The 16494-nt window shown below is 57.7% G+C and overlaps 2 protein-coding genes across 7 annotated transcripts; both read left to right on the top strand.

The window, feature by feature from the left end:
- Positions 1–1888: 1888 nt before the first annotated feature.
- NME4 (NME/NM23 nucleoside diphosphate kinase 4) lies at positions 1889–5542 on the top strand. Its single transcript, XM_043561147.1, has 5 exons — positions 1889–2057; positions 3720–3853; positions 4125–4226; positions 4338–4450; positions 4989–5542. The coding sequence occupies exons 1-5, from the start codon at positions 1967–1969 to the stop codon at positions 5110–5112; spliced, it is 564 nt and encodes a 187-aa protein (XP_043417082.1). The 5' UTR covers positions 1889–1966; the 3' UTR covers positions 5113–5542.
- A 952-nt stretch (positions 5543–6494) lies between these two features.
- Positions 6495–16206, top strand: DECR2 (2,4-dienoyl-CoA reductase 2). 6 transcript variants are annotated; one of them, XM_043561145.1, is made up of 9 exons: positions 6512–6832; positions 7774–7842; positions 8995–9046; positions 9500–9635; positions 10638–10762; positions 10834–10927; positions 11141–11245; positions 15138–15230; positions 15864–16206. In XM_043561145.1, the coding sequence occupies exons 1-9, from the start codon at positions 6753–6755 to the stop codon at positions 15926–15928; spliced, it is 819 nt and encodes a 272-aa protein (XP_043417080.1). In that variant the 5' UTR covers positions 6512–6752; the 3' UTR covers positions 15929–16206. The 6 variants fall into 6 exon arrangements, with proteins under 6 accessions (XP_043417081.1, XP_043417080.1, XP_043417077.1 ...); XM_043561142.1 differs by lacking the exon at positions 15864–16206 and adding an exon at positions 11701–11918 and having other exon boundaries at positions 6521–6832; XM_043561144.1 differs by lacking the exons at positions 15138–15230; positions 15864–16206 and adding exons at positions 11701–11918; positions 13024–13134 and having other exon boundaries at positions 6522–6832.
- Positions 16207–16494: the final 288 nt, after the last annotated feature.

Below are 16494 nucleotides of genomic sequence, written 5' to 3'. Positions count from 1 at the left end.
TTTATAATGAGTGCTTTTTGTGCCTAAACAAACTCTTCCCCACAGAAGACTGTGAATATATTTTCCCATCTTCTAAAAGGTTTATATAGATTTTCCTTTCATATTTCGGTCTTTCATATGCCTGAAACTTATTTTTATGTACATCTAGATCGGGTAAGGAGTATTGCCACCTTAACAAGGTTAAGTCTTCCAAACCATAAACATGGGATTTTCCTCAATTTATTTAAATCTTCTTTAATTTCTGTCAACAATGATTTGTAGCTTTCAGGGTGTAAGAAATCAAAAGGGAAATCTGAGAAATACTTTGAGATGAATGCAAATGAAGGCACACATATAAAAAGTTATACAATAGAGGGGCGCTGGGTGGCTCAGTCGGTTAAGTGTCCGACTTCCGCTCAGGTCATGATCTCATTGTTGGTTCGAGCCCCCCGTCGGGCTCTGTGCTGACAGCTCAGAGCCTGGAGTCTGCTTCGGATTCTGTGTCTCCCTCCCTCTCTGCCCCTCCCCTGCTCGCACTCTGTCTCTGTCTCTCTCTCAAAAATAAATAAACATTAAAAAAAATTTTTTAAATACATAAATAAAAAGTTATGCAATAGAGCAGAAGCAGTGTTTAGAGGGAGATTTATACCTGTAAATGTCTACACTAAGAGTGAAAAACTGTCTTGTAAAAATTAATGAAGGGAAACCTCATTAAAGTGGAGTCAGGAGGTCGGAAGTGGGACCTGTCACTCAACCTCCATTACAGGAGGGATGGCCAATTACAGACTCCAACACAACTGTCAATTACATTTCAATAGAAGAATAATCTCCAAGAAAGAAACATCAAGTAAAAGCCCCAATAGGGAGGGACACCTGGGTGGTTCAGTCGGTTGAGCCTCCGACTTCCGCTTAGGTCGTGATCTCGCGGTTTGTGAGTTCGAACCCAGCGACGGGCTCTGTGCTGACGCTGCATGTCTCCCTCTCTCTGCTCCTCCCCTACTCACGCTCTGTCTCTTTCTCAAAAATGAATAAACATAAAGCCCCACTAGGGCAAGATGTGCATTGAATAAGAATACGAAGATAATATAAGAATAAATCACCCCTCGGGGCGCCTGGCTAGCTCAGGTGGTTAAGCCTCCGACTTCCCCTCAGGTCATGATCTCAAGGTTCGGGGGTTCGAGCCCCGCGTGGGGCTCTGTGCTGACAGCTCGGAGCCTGGAGCTGCTTCGGATTCTGTGCCCCCTCTCTCTCTGCCCCTCCCCTGCTCACGCTCTGTCTCTCTCTCTCTCTCTCTCAAAAATAAATAAACGTTACAAATAAATTTAAAAAAAAAGGAATAAATCACCCCTGCAACTCAGTCAAAAATAAACTCTCAGCACCCCGGAATCTTTTTTTCTCCAATGGACTATTGTTGAAAACAACCCCTCCTAAATTCCGCCTCCATCTCTGTAAAATAAAGTCCTCCTTTTCCATTAACAGCATATATAGTTTTTCAAAAGTTCATTAAATAAGATCTAGTAAGATCTACGATTTCAAACTGGAACCGGCCACCATCACCACCCCTACACTATTGTAACAAAATACCTGTTTCTTTCTCAACTCCGCCCTCCCCTTCCCGCCCTCCCCTCCGCCCCTCCCTCTCCGGCCCCGCCCCTATCGCCTCCGCCCCGCCCCCCACCCTCCGCTACTCCCCGCCCTTCTCCCCATCCTCCCCTCCGCTCCGCCCTCCCCTTCCCTCCCTCCCCTCCGCCCCTCCCTCTCTCTTCCGCCCCGCCCTCCCCTTCCTTTTCTCCCCTCCGCCCCGCCCTTCTCAGCTCCGCTCCGCCCCTCCCTCCACTCCTCCCCGCCCTTCTCCCCATCCTCCCCTCTGCCCCTGCCTCTCTCTTCCGCCCCGCCCTCCCCGTCCCTCCGCTCCGCCCTTTCTCCCTGCGGGCTCCGTTGCCCGCCTTCTTTCCGCGCTCCGCCAGCGGCCCGCGGGCCGAGGGTAATGGGCGGCCTCTTGGGGCGCGCGGCGCTGCCGGGGTTGCTGAGCGGCCCGCGGGCCGCAGGCCCAAGCCTGCTCGCACGCCCCAGCTCGGGTGAGTGGTCCCGCCCGTCGGCGACCGGCGGAGGGGGGAGACGGGCGGGGGCGTAGCCCGGCCTTTGTTGGCGCGCGTGTGGCCGCTGGCCGCCTGGCTGTCTAGATGGCCTCGGGTTCCCGCCGGGCGGGCCGGGGGCGCCCTGCACGTCTTTCTTCACCGCTCGCTGCTCCCCCCCGCCATCCGCCCACCGTCCCGGCTTGCTTGGGGGCCGGAGCGGGGGGTGCCCTCAAGGGTCCAGAGCAGGAGGAAACCCGAGAGGCCTGGTGGCCACGAGAGGCAGTGATGAGGGTTGCAGCGGACCTGGGGCGGCTGTGGGGGGCATTCTGAGCAGATGAACAGCCCCACACGGAGCCGCTGCCCTGGGAGCGTTTTTCTGCAGGCCCTAACTCCATCCGGCTCATCCCCGCCTGGGGTCCTGGGGCCCGTATCTGTAGCGGGTTCTCCCCGTAATTGCGACCCACAGGGTGCTCCCGAGAGCCAGATGTCTTCGTGTTCCAAACTCTGGAAGGAGTGAACTGCCCCGTTCTCAGGGACAAGTCAGCTGGCAGCCGGCCAGGCTGCACAGACGGCCCCTAGGCACTGGGTTTGGGGGGGGCAGACAAGCCAGGGGGCTTCTTCCAGGGGGCTTCATTCAGTCCTGAAGAGAAGTGGGGGGCGCCTACTGCCTGCTTTCCAGTCTCTGCACACCTTGTGGTTGATTTTCCCCCCGGAGGTGGGAAGCCGCAGATGCAGACCCCTCCAGGGACACTGGCCTGTCCCCATCCTATCCTTTCTCTTCCAGTTCTGTTCTCCGTCTTTGTGAGACATCCAGGGTTTAGGCTTCTCTCAAAGGCACATTTGACCCTGGACCTAGTGCTGAGGGTCAGCGTAACAATGTGGCAGGGGGCTGATGGGTGATGGGTGATGACGCCTCCTGTCTCCCTGGCAGTGTCGTCTAGAGAAGACTGGGGCCCGGCCCAGTCCTGTATTTGGGTCTGGAAGCGTCCTGTCTTGAAACCCACCAGCAGCACAGAGTTCCTGTTTGGCCAGTGAGGGTGTGCGAGGAGGAACCCTCTCCCGTCTCCCCACCTACAGACACCCTCTACCTTCCACCTTCCTCCTCAGCCCCCAGCTCCCTTTTGTCCCAGTGTGTGCAGGGAAGGTGCACCTCACTAGTCCCTGGTTCCCCGCCGTTCCTGCACCTTGGACCTAGAAGAGATGGGGTTTGGGTCCTTCCTTGTGTGGCAGGCTGGGAGTTGAGACAGTGTTGGCCATCACTCCCAAGGGTGGGAGTCAAAAGCAAGGACGAGAGTTGTGTCTGCTTTCCAGCGTGGCATCTCTGGGCCTCTGGGTGGCCAGTGAGCGGAGCTGTGCCTCCCCAACTCTTGAAGATGCCTTCTCAGGCACGCTGTGTCCATCATGGGTGCTCCTGCCACTGCATGGGAGGAGCCACGGCCCCTCTGACAGGCTGGAAGCACGGGGGACCCACTGTCCTGCTTGTCCCTGAAAGGCAGCGCCATGCCGGGCATTAGTTGGCTGTGGACCCGGCACTTCTCCCCTCCAGAGCTGTTCTGGAGAGGCAGACACTGTGAGGCCCAGCTGGCACCTGGACCCGGGCAGGGGAATCCGGGTTCAGGGAGATGTGAAAGGGTCAGGCACCTGATTCCCCATCTTCTCAAGGAGGGTCTTCCTGGACCCGGGAGCGGACCCTGGTTGCAGTGAAGCCAGATGGGGTGCAGCGGCGACTCGTTGGGGATGTGATCCAGCGCTTTGAGAGGAGGGGCTTCAAGCTGGTGGGGATGAAGATGCTGCAGGTACCCGGGCTCTCGATCCAGGGGTGCCCTCGAGGGGACTGGGAGTGGGGGACTTCTCCCGGACCCCAGCCCTTCACATCTCAGCCCTGCGTCAGGAGCGTCCTGGTATTGGCAGAAGGGGAACGGTGGGGAGGTGTCTGCTGGCGGGCCAGCCCATTTTGCTGCTATTTGCAAGGTGCCCTGAGGTCAAGGTACCGTGGTCACTGCCCTAGCGTCCAGCGGGGTTCCCAGTCCAGGGGCTCCTCTCACCCCTTACCCCAATGCCACCCAGGCGCCAGAGACAGTCCTTGCCGAGCACTACCATGACCTGCGGAGGAAGCCCTTCTACCCAGCCCTCATCAGCTACATGACCTCCGGCCCCGTGGTGGCCATGGTACGGCAGGCAGGGGTGGCGGAAGGGGTGGAGGTCCCTGGACTGAGCCCAGACCTGCTGAGTCCTTGGCAGTCGCCACGTCTCCCAACCTCCCTTATCTCTGTGCTGCAGGTCTGGGAAGGCCCCAACGTGGTCTGCTCCTCGAGGGCCATGATAGGACACACCAACTCAGCTGAGGCTGCCCCCGGCACCATCAGGGGGGACTTCAGCGTCCACATCAGCAGGTCTGGGGACCCTGACACACTCAGCCACTGGAGCTGATGGGCCAGCTCATCAGGGTTGAGGAGGGCCTCAGTGTGGGGTGGCAGTCTGCTCCCAAGGCAGATCCATGGGACCTGGGCCAAAGTAAAGCCAGAAGAGATTTTCGATGCTGGGATGTCGCACACACCTCACGTTTGCAAGCACAGGTTTTTCAAAGCCCTTTGCGCACAGGAGCTGATAATGCATTCTCTGTGTGCTGTGTGTGAACTCTGCCGTCATTTTGTTTCCTGACTCTGTGTTGCCAGACACCCCACAGGGTTGGCACTGGATGATTGGTGGGAACGTGAGGCTCCCAGAATGGTCAGGGCAGGTCGTGAGGTTGTGGGTAAGAGGCCAAGGCCAGGCTGGAGAGCCAGTCTTCCATTCCTGTTCTTGCTTTCCCCTCTGCACAATACCGGGCTCGTTCCTCTTAACAGTACGGAATCGGCAGATAGTCCCCGGGACCCCCAAGGTGCACACTGAACTCTGTGCCTTACCTTTGCCACCTATCACTTGGCACAGGAACATCGTCCACGCCAGCGACTCCGTGGAGGGGGCCCAGAGGGAGATCCAGCTATGGTTTCAGAGCAGTGAGCTCGTGGACTGGGCAGAAGAAGGCCACCAGAGCAGCACCTACCCAGCCTGAGCACCCGGGCTGCCCTCAGCCACCCGGGATCAACTACCTCTGTCGACAAGAACTTGAGCCCACACCGCGGTCTGCCCTTCTGTCCCAGACCACCTCCCTGTCTACCTTCTGCCCCACCCCAGCCCAGAGGGGTTGAATAACCAACTTTATGTGCCTTCTAATATCCTAGCCAGTAACAACTTGGACCAAGTTCTTTCTGTACCAAAGTGCCAGACTGACAGTCTTTGGGGCATCTCCAAGAGTGGGTACTGTGACCTCCCTTCCCCCAAAGCCGGGGGCTGGGGAGGGGAGCAACATGAAAATTCACTGTGTTGTGTATGGGGTGGATTGCTTGTTAGTTTGTGCCATCTCTGAGGTAGGGATGAGGACGAGGACTTTATGCAAATTATGAGTTTGAGTGTTGAAATAAAGCGTACCTTCTCACACATCAGTAGGGGATCAATTTATTGAATGTATCAGACAGGCAGGGGTCCAAAGACCCACAGCCTGAAATGGGGAGGAATCTGAGGTGAGCCCTGGAGCTGGTGCTGCCCATTCGTCTGATCATGCTGAATGAGGAACGGACTGCCTTGGGCAGGACTGGAGGGTGGCAAGAAGGGGTGTGGAGGGGACCCACTGAGACCACCCCCAGGGCAGAAGGCCTGGTAACCACGGCCCCCTCCCCTCTAGGTGGCTTCACGTGGACACTGGAATTGCCTCATGTCTCCTTGTTTTCACGTTAGCACCATATACCTTACGCTTCACCCCCGGTCCTCATGTGTGTCCCGGGGCACTTGTCACAGGTACTGGACATTGCATATCATTACATCTGCTGAGGCCGCCTTGGTCCTCACTCTACTTTTTGACATCTTCGAAGAGAAGTGCCCGGTTGGCGGGGGCCTTTAAACGCTAAGTGCCCCCCAAACCAGATGTTTTAAATGCACAGCGGGGGCACCAAACGTCCGCAGTGTCTGGTTGGCTCCGACCACGGCACTGACTCCCAATATTGTCAAAAGGACTCAGGGACGGAGACGGTTCAGAACCGTGCCCATTGAGTCTCCACGGCGGGAAGCCGCCGGCCGCGCGGTGTTCACCGAGACCTACCTCCGGTCCCAGCGGGTCGCGCGGCCGCTGTGGGCGGAGCGTCACGGGAGCGGCGAAGGCCGCTGTGGGCGGGGTGTCTTGGGAGGAGGGTGGTGGATGCTGTAGGCGGAGCGTCCTGGAAAGAGCGTCGATGGAGCTGTGGGCGGGGCTAGCGGGGCGGTCGGCCCAGTGGGCGGAGCGTCACGGGAGAGGCGAGGGCCGCTGTGGGCGGGACGTCCTGGAAAGAGCTTGAATGAAGCTGTGGGCGGGGCTAGCGGGGAGGTCGGCCCAGTGGGATGAGCGTCACGGAAGAGGCGAGGGCCGCTGTGGGCAGGGCATTCTGGGAGGAGAGTGGAGGCCGCTGTGGGCGGAGCGTCACGGAGAGGCGAGGGCCGACTTGGGCGGGGGCGTCTAGGAGGAGCAAGAAGGCGGCTGTGGGCTGGCCTAGCGGGGCCTCCGGATCTGGGTCCGGGCGAGTGCTGAGCGCCTACGCTTCTATCCGGCGGTGGGTCTCCGCTGCTGTCGGATCCTGGGTAGGTCCCTGTTGCGCTCGCCGCCCTTAACCCGCACCGAGAGCCATGGCCCAGCCGCCGCCCGACGTCAGTGAGGACGAGTGTCTTCCCGAGTACCGCCATCTCTTCTGCCCGGACCTGCTACGGTGAGGGCCGAGTCGGGGGCTCCCTAGGGGCGTGCAACCTCTGCAGGGGTGGCTCGGGGACCTGCGGTTTTACTAGGGTGTGTGGCGACCCCGTGCCTGGCGGCCGGACAGTCTCAATGTCCAGGTGGCGCTGGGGACGCAAGTGCTCTGGTATTTTGACATTCGCCTTGTTGGGAGCACGTTCTGTTTGTCTTGGTCAGTGGCGGTGGGTGTTCCCAGTGGTGGTCCTGGGAAAGTGGAGTGAGGGGCCTGTGGAGGAAGGCTTGTGTGTCTTGAAAATATTTCTCACTTTTAAGTTTCTTGTTGTTGTTTTTTGTTTTTTAAAGTAGGCTCCATGCCTTGCCCAACGTGGGCTTGAACTCCTGACACAGATCAAGATTTGCATGCTTTACTGACTGAGCCAGTTAGGAGCCCCTTAACTGATAACTTTCTGAATAGAGGTTTTTAGGTTGAAATAATTTTTTCCCCGAAAACCCAGAAAGCATAGGAATGCAGCCTTTAAAAAGTAGCGTTTCATTTTCTTACAAAAGTCATCCCTGTTACTTACTAACAATTCAAATCTGATAGAAGTGCCCAGTGCAGGGAGCCAAAATCTTCCCAGAACCACTGGCTTCCTCCCACCCACTAAGTCAACAAGCATCTATCTCTTTAAAATTTTTTTTTCAACGTTTTTATTTATTTTTGGGACAGAGAGAGACAGAGCATGAACGGGGGAGGGGCAGAGAGAGGGAGACACAGAATCAGAAACAGGCTCCAGGCTCTGAGCCATCAACCCAGAGCCCGATGCAGGGCTCGAACTCACAGACGGCGAGATCGGGACCTGGCTGAAGTCAAGTCGGACGCTCAACCGACTGCGCCACCCAGGCGCCCCAAGCATCTATCTCTTTAAAGTTCTTCCTGTTAAAAAAGATAAGTAAATAAAGTGCTTCCTGTTTTCTTAGGGACAAAGTGGCCTTCATCACAGGTGGTGGCTCTGGGATTGGGTTCCGAATTGCTGAGATTTTCATGCGGTGAGCACTGCTCTGTGTACTCTGTGCACTCCCAGCCCCCTGAAACTTGTTCCACTTTGCCTGGACCCCACTGGATCCTGAGATCCCTGGGCAAGATGCTGGGGGGAGGTGGGAACCCCTCTAGGCCACAGGGCATCAGAGAGCATCTGAAAGGGGTCATGCGCTTTCCTGAAGGAGGCAGGACTCTAGGGTCTTGTCCTAGAGATTAGTTGAGATGATGACTCTGGCCCCAGCACCCTCATTTATACAAAGAGGGAGGGTTCAGCAGGTTGAGGTCACTGCTGCCAAGCTCCCTGGGCCTCGTGGAGCCAGGGTCAGGATGAGCTGAGTTGACCCCAGTAGTGTGGAGAGCACAGTGTCTCTTGGGACAGGAGATCTTGACCTCAGGCCCAGGTCAACCACTTGTGCCCCCACCCCCACCCCAGGAAAGGACCAGGGTTAGGCTGGGGTTGAGGAAAAGGAAGCCTGCTGATATCCTAGAGACCCTCCCCGGTTTTCCCCAGGCCCCCACTGTTCATACCAGAGAGGTGAGTCTCACTGGGTGAGATTCGGGGATTCATCCATTCCAGGTGAATTTATTTTCCAAGCTGGTGACTTTGTGCATGTTGCTGCTCTGAGCAGAGTGTAGCCAGCTGTGCTGAGGGGCCTTTTGAGGATTAGATGGGACCTACTCAGCGGGTAGTAGCTGCTGTTGTTACTGTGAGGCTGAGTTTGTCAGGAGGCGAGGCAACGCAGGGACCCTGGCCTCAGAAGGGGCTCTCTCTGTCCTTCACTCCAACTTCACAGGGAGAGGCCAGGGCACATGGGGCCAAGCCAGGAGGACCCAGCAGGGCCCATACAGATGCCTGGGCTGTGCATCTGAGGCTCACAGCTGCCTCAGTGCTGTGCGCATGGTGTTTGGGGCACGGCCCACATGTCTCTGTGGCTGGGATACCCTATTGCCAGAGGGACCCAGACAGGAGACCCCAGGGTGGACACCATTGGTGCGGCTGGCTCTGCTCAGACCCCTGTGTTCTCTGCCCGCTGTGCCTTCAGCCCGGGGCTGATGCTTCAGCCCAAGAGAGCCTTGGGGGAAGGGAGCTCTGCCTAGAGCACCGGGCAGGAGCCCACCTGGGCGTGTCCCTTGTGCCTTGATGCTCTCACGCTTTACAGGCACGGCTGCCACACTGTCATCGCCAGCAGAAGCCTTCCAAGAGTGTCAATGGTGAGTGGGTTTCTCCTGTGCCCACCCCATCCGTGGCTAGCTGTGGGGGCCCAGAGCCTGTGCCTGGAGGGTCCTGAGGCCCAGAGGATGGTGACACTAAAACCTGTTCCTCCCCCAGATATGGAACCTCAGTGGAAGTGGCCTCCTCCCAGGGACACCCCTGGCTTTTTACAAAACCTAATTTTTGTGAGGAGGCCCTCGTGTTGGGTGGTATTGTTGCCCCAAGAGAGATCTCAGCTCATATGGATTTTGAGGGTGGTTCACAGGTCCCGTCCACCTGGGAGGAGAGTCTCACCCCTGCCACAGCTGGTCTCGGGGACGAGAAGTCAGCGGGGGCCATTGTTGACCCATGACCAGTGACCAGTGGCCTGGAGGGTAATGTGGAAGGAGGATCCTGGCTCCAGGCCAAGGCCACTGGGCCGCTGTCCACTTCTCTTCCCATCTGGCTTCTAGGCTGCCAGAAAGCTGGCTGCTGCCACTGGCCAGCGATGCCTGCCTTTGTCTCTGGACGTGCGCGCTCCCCCGGCCATCACAGCTGCTGTGGACCAGGCACTGAAGGAGTTTGGGAAAATTGACATTCTCATTAACTGTGAGTGGCTGCTGGGTGAGGCCCCGGGGCCTCTGATGGGTCACAGTACCAGACCTCCCTGTTGCGGGGGCCTCAGGACTCCTGTCCTGAGCCCCTGGCTCCTTCTGGGTCAGTGCAATCATGGAGAAGGTTGGACATCCTATGAACTTGGCTGGATCGCAGAGCTGGGGCACTCTCGTGTCTCAAACTTCTCCCTTTAAAAAAAAGATAGGCTTAATTTTTTTTAGTAGGGTTCAAGATGTACAGAACAATCAAGCAGCTGGTACACAGAATTGCACCCCCCCCCACACACACACAGGGGCCTCTTGTTAACATCCTGCACTTGTTACAGTCGGTGAACCAGAATGATAGGTATCATTAGCCAGTCTGTAGTTCATGTCAAGGTTCACTTTTTGCTGAAATTCCCTCTTAGAAACACGGGGTATATAAATCTCCTGCAGCTAACGAAATACCACGAGCTGAGTGGCTTAAAACAATGGAAATATATTCTCTCACACTTCTGGAGGTCACAGATCCAAAACCAAGGTGTCGGCAGGGCCGGCCCCTCGGACGGACCCCGGGGAGAGTCAGTCCCAGGCCTCTCTCTCAGCTTCTGGTGTTGCTGGCGACCCTCGGTGCTCGTTGGCTTGGGGCCGCGTCGCTCCAGTCTCTGCCTGCCTCTTTGCATGGCCTCCCTCGTGTTTCTCTGTGTCTTTTCTCCTTTCCTCAGGGGGGCACTGGTCCTTGGATGTAGGCCCCCCCTAAGATGATGTCATCTTAACTTGATTGCCTCCAAAAGAGCTTATTTCCAGATAATTCTCACTCACAGGTGCCAGGGATTAGCACTTCCTGTGTCTGTTTGAGGAGCACAATCCAGCCCAGAAGATCCATCCTGCCCTGTCATGCAAGAATTTACCCAACTGCTTGGGCCCCTCCCCCATCTAGCCTGGACCATCCTGAGGGTCCCTGTGTCCTAACTGCCTGGAGCTCCAGCACCAGCCACTGTCTCCTTGCACCCCGCAGGTGCAGCCGGAAACTTCCTGTGCCCTGCCAGCACATTGTCCTTCAACGCCTTCAAGACCGTGATGGACATTGACACCTTGGGCACCTTCAACACGTCTCGTGTGCTTTATGAGAAGTTCTTCCGGGTGAGCGTCCTTTCCACGTGGGAAAGGCGTCTTCTGGCCACCTGCTCACTGTGCTCCCCCATGTGTTCCAGGACCATGGAGGGGTGATCGTGAACATCACTGCGACCCTGGGCAGCCGGGGGCAGGTGCTTCAAGTGCACGCAGGCTCTGCCAAGGCGGCTGTGGGTATGGGCACACCCTCTGGTCTGCCTGCCTGGGCTCCCGTTGGGTCCCTCTCCGGCCTGTCCCTGGAGGCCCACGGTGTCCTGGTAAAGCTAAGCACAGTGGTGGGCAGTGGAGAGGGCCGGCCCTGGCCCTGAGCCCCGACCCATACCCAAGCCGCCCCAGAAAGCAGAGCAGCCCTGCACCCCTCCTCATGCCTACCTTCCTTCTGTGCAGATGCAATGACACGGCACTTGGCTGTGGAGTGGGGTCCCCAGAACATCCGTGTCAACAGCCTCGCCCCTGGCCTCATCAGCGGCACAGAGGGGTTCTGGCGGCTGGGTAAGCCCCTTCCGGAGCTTCGTGCCCCACAGTACCTCTGTGGGCTCCCCTCCCACCTGGCTGGGACAGGCGCACGATGAGGGCCGATTCCTCATGGCTCCCAGGGCTGGCAAAGAGTCCGTCCCCAAGCCAAGTCTGGGCCGTTATTGGTGAGCACACCTGTGACAGACTAACGGTCAGCCAGACGTGGGCAGCTGTTCCTCGGAGCTAGAGGCTACACGGCTGCTGGCCTTGATGTATGAGCCAGACACAAAGTGGGATACCCGTTAGAGCTTCCGGAACCCTGACCCTGTGTGTGGCAGAAAGCCCCGTGCTGCTTCTGTAGCCATGTTCTTTCTTACCTTGCCTGTGCCAGCCCTGCCCTCGGTGTTCCTAGATGTGGTTTAGGGAAAGAAGGGAGTGGAGGGCCCTGGGTCCCAGGGCTCATGGTGCTAAGCCACCTGCTGCCCTTCCAGGTGGCCCCCAAGCCAGTGTCATCACGAAGGTTCTGGCCATCCCCCTTCAGAGGCTGGGCAATAAGACAGACGTTGCCCACAGCGCGCTGTTCCTGGCCAGCCCTTTGGCATCCCACGTGACCGGCGCTGTGCTGGTGGTGGACGGCGGGGCGTGGCTGACACTCCCTAACGACCTCAAGTTACTGGCAGATTTTGAATCCTTCTCTGCTAAGCTCTAGGTGATGTGCTGCTCCCACGTTTAGGGTTCACCCGTGTCCTTGGCCCCCTCCCCGAAACTCCCACCCGGGGGGCTGATGGGCACTGCTGGGCCCTGTTGTGTTTCACCTCCGTCCCTCGGGTGTATTTCTAGATGTGTTCTTGGGAACTTTTGGGTTTCGACTACCCCAGTAGGCCAAGCTGTGGGTAGGGCAAGGCCAGAGAGGCGTCTTTTTGAGCTGGTGGGGTGGTGCTGGGAGGGGGCCCGGCCCAATGTAGTTGTACCCCAGACCTCAGGGCCTCTCTGCAAATCAGGACGGGCATGCTTGCCTGCAGCAGATGGGAACCCCTCTCTTTGGGAGCTCCCCTGGATGACCTTCTCTGGAGACCTGAGGGCCTGCTGGGCCCATGCAGGCATGGGGAGAGGGTACCCTTGCTCTCTGCCTTCCCCTTCTCTCCCACTAGTCTCCATGCTGCGGCCAGCCTCTGAGGCCTACTCACCCTAGTTCCCTGAGCAGCATATTCCTCTGAGGAAGGCTGAGGAGGTGGCTCTGCCTCTGAGCCCCTCTGTCCCCCAAGCCTCCTGGGTCCCCAACTTCAGGCTGAGGGCAGGAACATTCTAGGGTCGTTGCTGACTCCTGTCCTGTCTGAGGGGTGGATGTGGTGGAGGGATACCCCAGGAGCTCACAGCGTATGGTTACAGCATGGAGCCATGGTTGGTTCCGTAATGACCCCCATCCACCCTGGAGGTGGCTTTGTTGGTGGGCACAGGTGAGGCTGAGAAGCCCCTATTCTGAGGCCCTCTGTGGTTTGCTTGCCGGCAGACACGTTCTCAGTGCCCAGGGCACGCGGTGACCGGGCAGTGGGAGGGAGTGCACCCCAGGCTGGCACCACAGTCACTGGGCTGAGGGACACTCATCTTGGGGAGCTCTGGAAGGTTGCAGAAGGGGTTGCTGGCGTCCATCCCCCTGGGAGACGCATGGGGCCCGGCAGCCTGCTCTCCTGGCCCGGCGCTGACGGGGATCTGCGGCATGCTTCCTGGGTGCTGCCAGGGGCTGCGCAGGAGGCAGACGCTGGCGCCCCTCGGTCTTCCCCCGTGACCTTGGCATCTGCTGCAATTCCAGACAGGTGTCTGAGGCAAAGGAGGCCTTCTGAAGGGAATCTTGTCCACAACCCCTCTTGGGACGCCTCCTGCGGTGCTCTTTCCAGGACCTGCCTCCCACCCACAGAGAGCATCAAACTGGACAGTGCAGCGGCATCTGAATCCGAGACTGGCCTCTCCCCCGGGAGCCATGCTGTGTCCACCTTCCCTCCCCCCGGCCCCATCTCCCGTGCTCGGGCAGGAGTGACCAGGCTATGATGCTGCCCGCTGAGCTGCCCGCACCACGCGGGTGTCACCAGAGGGGCTTTGACATTCCAGAGCTGCCCCGGGAGTGGGGATGCAGCCAAGGTGCTGCCCCACGTGCCTGCCCTGCCTCGCCCCGGCCTGGGAGGCCTTCATTCTGCTGCTGCAGAAAGCGGGTGTCCCATGGGTGTCCTGAGGCAGCCCTGCTGCAGGAAGTGGGCCTTTCAGGCTCCCTGTCTTCCCTTCCTGGCTCTTCCATTTTGGGATCTTATTCGGCTAAACCAGGAAGCCAAACCAGGGAGACTAGAAAAGCATCTTTGACCCCTCCCACCCCAGGCCTGGTATCCTGGATCCCCTTACCAGGGTGTCGGGCTGCATACGGGATCCCCTGCCTGGGGGTCACCCATCCCTATCAGCCTTTGGTGACACGGGCTGGGTTGCTCCCCACCTGTCCTGGCACCAGTCTGTCCTTTGCTGGGACGTCCTAGTGGACTTAGTCCTTTGCCATTCAGAGACTACTTTCTAGGTCCTCCAGCTGGCCATGGTCTTCATCAGCACCCCCCATAGTTCCAAAGGGCTCAGAAAATTCTGGCCTCGGGTGCCTCGGGGGCACAGTCGGTTGAGGGTCTGACTCTTGATTTTGGCTCAGGTCGGGAGTTCACGGTTCGTGGGATCCAGCCCTGTGCTGACAGTGGAGCCTGCTTGGGATTCTCTCTCTCTCTCTCTCTCTCTCTCTCTCTCTCTCTCTCTCTCTCTCTTCCCCTCCCCCTCTTTCTCTCTCTCTCAGAATAAATAAATAAACAAATTTTAAAAACTACTCTTTTTACTATGAAACATCTATTTGTTGGACTTTGCGAACGTTTTTTTATTCTTCGTTTATTTTTGAGAGACAGCGAGACAGTACAAGTGGGGGAGGAACAGAGAGAGAGAGAGACAGAGAGACACAGAATCTGAAGCAGGCTCCAGACTCTGAGCTGTCAGCACAGAGCCCAAAATGGGCTCAAACTCACAAACCGTGAGATCATGACCTGAGCTGAAGTCAGACGCTTAACCGATGGAGCCACCCAGGCGCCCCTGCAAAAATTTTTAGGAGGAAGAGGGTGATGCTTGAAAAGAATCATGGGTGATCCGGTCATTTGGAGTGGGGGGTGCTTCCTTCCTGTCCTCCTCCGGTGAGGGGTTTAGAGGCCCCCTCCTGCCTCCTACCTGATACTTCCTGAGGCACAGGCACTGGGAGGCTGCCTGCTTCCCTGGTGGGAGGGGGTGTGCTCAGGCCAGCCAGGTCCCCAAGGGGGCCGCCTTGCCCTGCAAGTCCCGGTTTGCTCCTGGACAGTGCTGGCCGCCGTTAGAGCATGGAGCTTCAGTTCTCTGCCCCAGGTGCCACATCACACGTCCCTTGTCCCGGAGCCTTTGTTCCATGGAAAGAGACTGTACCTGTCTTTGAAGATGCAGGGGAGTGGTAAGGAGGCCCCAGAACCACACTGGCTGAGAAGCCACCTGGCAGACGGTGCTCCACTTGCTTTAAAGGTGCTTCTTGTCACGGAGACCGGAATGTGGTGGCATCATGTCCGCCAGCAAGGCAGACGAATGGGTCCTTCTCATGCAGCTGGGTGGAAACACAAAGCAGTGAGAGTGGCGACTGGGCAGGCTGGCCAGCGAAAGACAGAGGCTGTCATTAGACAACCCCCGCCGGCCGAGCTTGGGTTGTGGTCCTTCCTTGAGGAAGGACCTGGGTGGTGGCCAGAGGTAGGCTGACGGCCAGGGTCTCTGCTGCCTTTGAAGGCTGGGACGCACAGCTGAGGTGCAAACTCCCTCCCACGGGGTATCTGGCCAAAAACAAAAACAAAAACGAAAAAAAAACAACACTTGCTGGGACTCAACAATGGCTTACTTCCAGGAGGACAGAGTCTGGAAAGAAGGTTGCAGGACCAGGCCTTTTACTGCTGCGTCAGCGTTCTCCGAAGGAGCAGGACCAATAGGATATATGGAGGTACACCCGAGGGGGTTTGTTAGAGGGGTGGCTCACGCCACTGTGGAGCCCCAAGAAGTCCCACGTTCTCTGTGTATGAGCTGGAGACCCAGGAAAGCTGGCGGTATGATTCAGTCCGAGTCCGAAGGCCTGAGAAACAGGCACTCTGGTGGCCAAGGGTAGGAAAGGATGGATGTTCCAGCTCGAGCAGAGGGAGAGGGAGTCGTCCTTCCTCTGCCCGTCTGTTCTCCTGGGGCCATCAGTGGATGGCATCAGTGATGCCGCCCACATTGGTGACGGCAGATAATCTTCACTCAGTCTACCAAATCCAACGCCAGTCTCTTCCAGAAACACCCAGAAAAACTGTTTCACTCTGTCGTTGACTGCCTGCATGTGGTGGTCATTTGGCTATGAGATAGACCCTCTCTGTTTGGCTCCCTGCACCCACCCGGGTTGTCCCTTGGGTCTTGGGAGGCTGCTGGCGGCCCCTGGGTCACAGGCACACTCAGCGGTGCCACTTGCTTGGTGGTGAGGCTGGTGGGCCCCACGCACAGGCTGGCGAGAGGACCAGGGGGTGCGGGCAGATGGCCCCAGCAGTGGCACTCAGGCTCTGTGGCGATTGACAGAGAACTAAGTTGTCCTCTTTCACATTAGCCATCTCTAGATTCCCTCGGGAAGTGTCAGGTTCTCTGAAAGGACGGGTCATTCCGTGCACGTGAACCCCGGTCAGAGTTTCCTGCAACCTTCGCCATAGAAGCTGATCTCCGGGCCACCCTGAGCTCCCCGTTCGATGGTGAGGGGGTCCGGCTTTCATCCCTTCGAACCACGTGAGACCAGGAGCCAAAGCAGAGGACTGCCAGCCACAGAGGCAGTGCAGCCTTTCAGCCTCTCCCATTCCTTCACCAGCGTCTCAGGGAGCAGATAGGCATTTTTGGAAAGCTCCGCGTGCCTTATCTGTTGAATGAATAAATGAACCAATCCCAGCTTATTCACCCTATGCCGTGTGAGCCACACAGATTATTCCTGAGACATCCCACCATGCAACGGACGTCCGGGTGTTCTCGCCCTTGTGATACAGAAAGCAAAGGAAACCTCGAAATGCTCTGAAAGAAGGAGTGCTGATTTGGGGAGTTTCTCTCTGCCCACTCCTCCTGTTGTCATGGTAACTTGGTAGAATTCGGCGGTGGCTCGCATGAGCTGGCTTTGTGCTTGGTGTCACCTTAGAAAGGCCCAGAGGTCAGCACCAGGCACTAAGGCCGGTTTCCCAAAAGCCAGACTTGAGCCG

The sequence above is a fragment of the Prionailurus bengalensis genome, chromosome E3 (assembly GCF_016509475.1).
Source record: "Prionailurus bengalensis isolate Pbe53 chromosome E3, Fcat_Pben_1.1_paternal_pri, whole genome shotgun sequence".
Taxonomy (NCBI): domain Eukaryota; kingdom Metazoa; phylum Chordata; class Mammalia; order Carnivora; family Felidae; genus Prionailurus; species Prionailurus bengalensis.
This window is presented reverse-complemented; position numbering and strand designations above follow the sequence as displayed.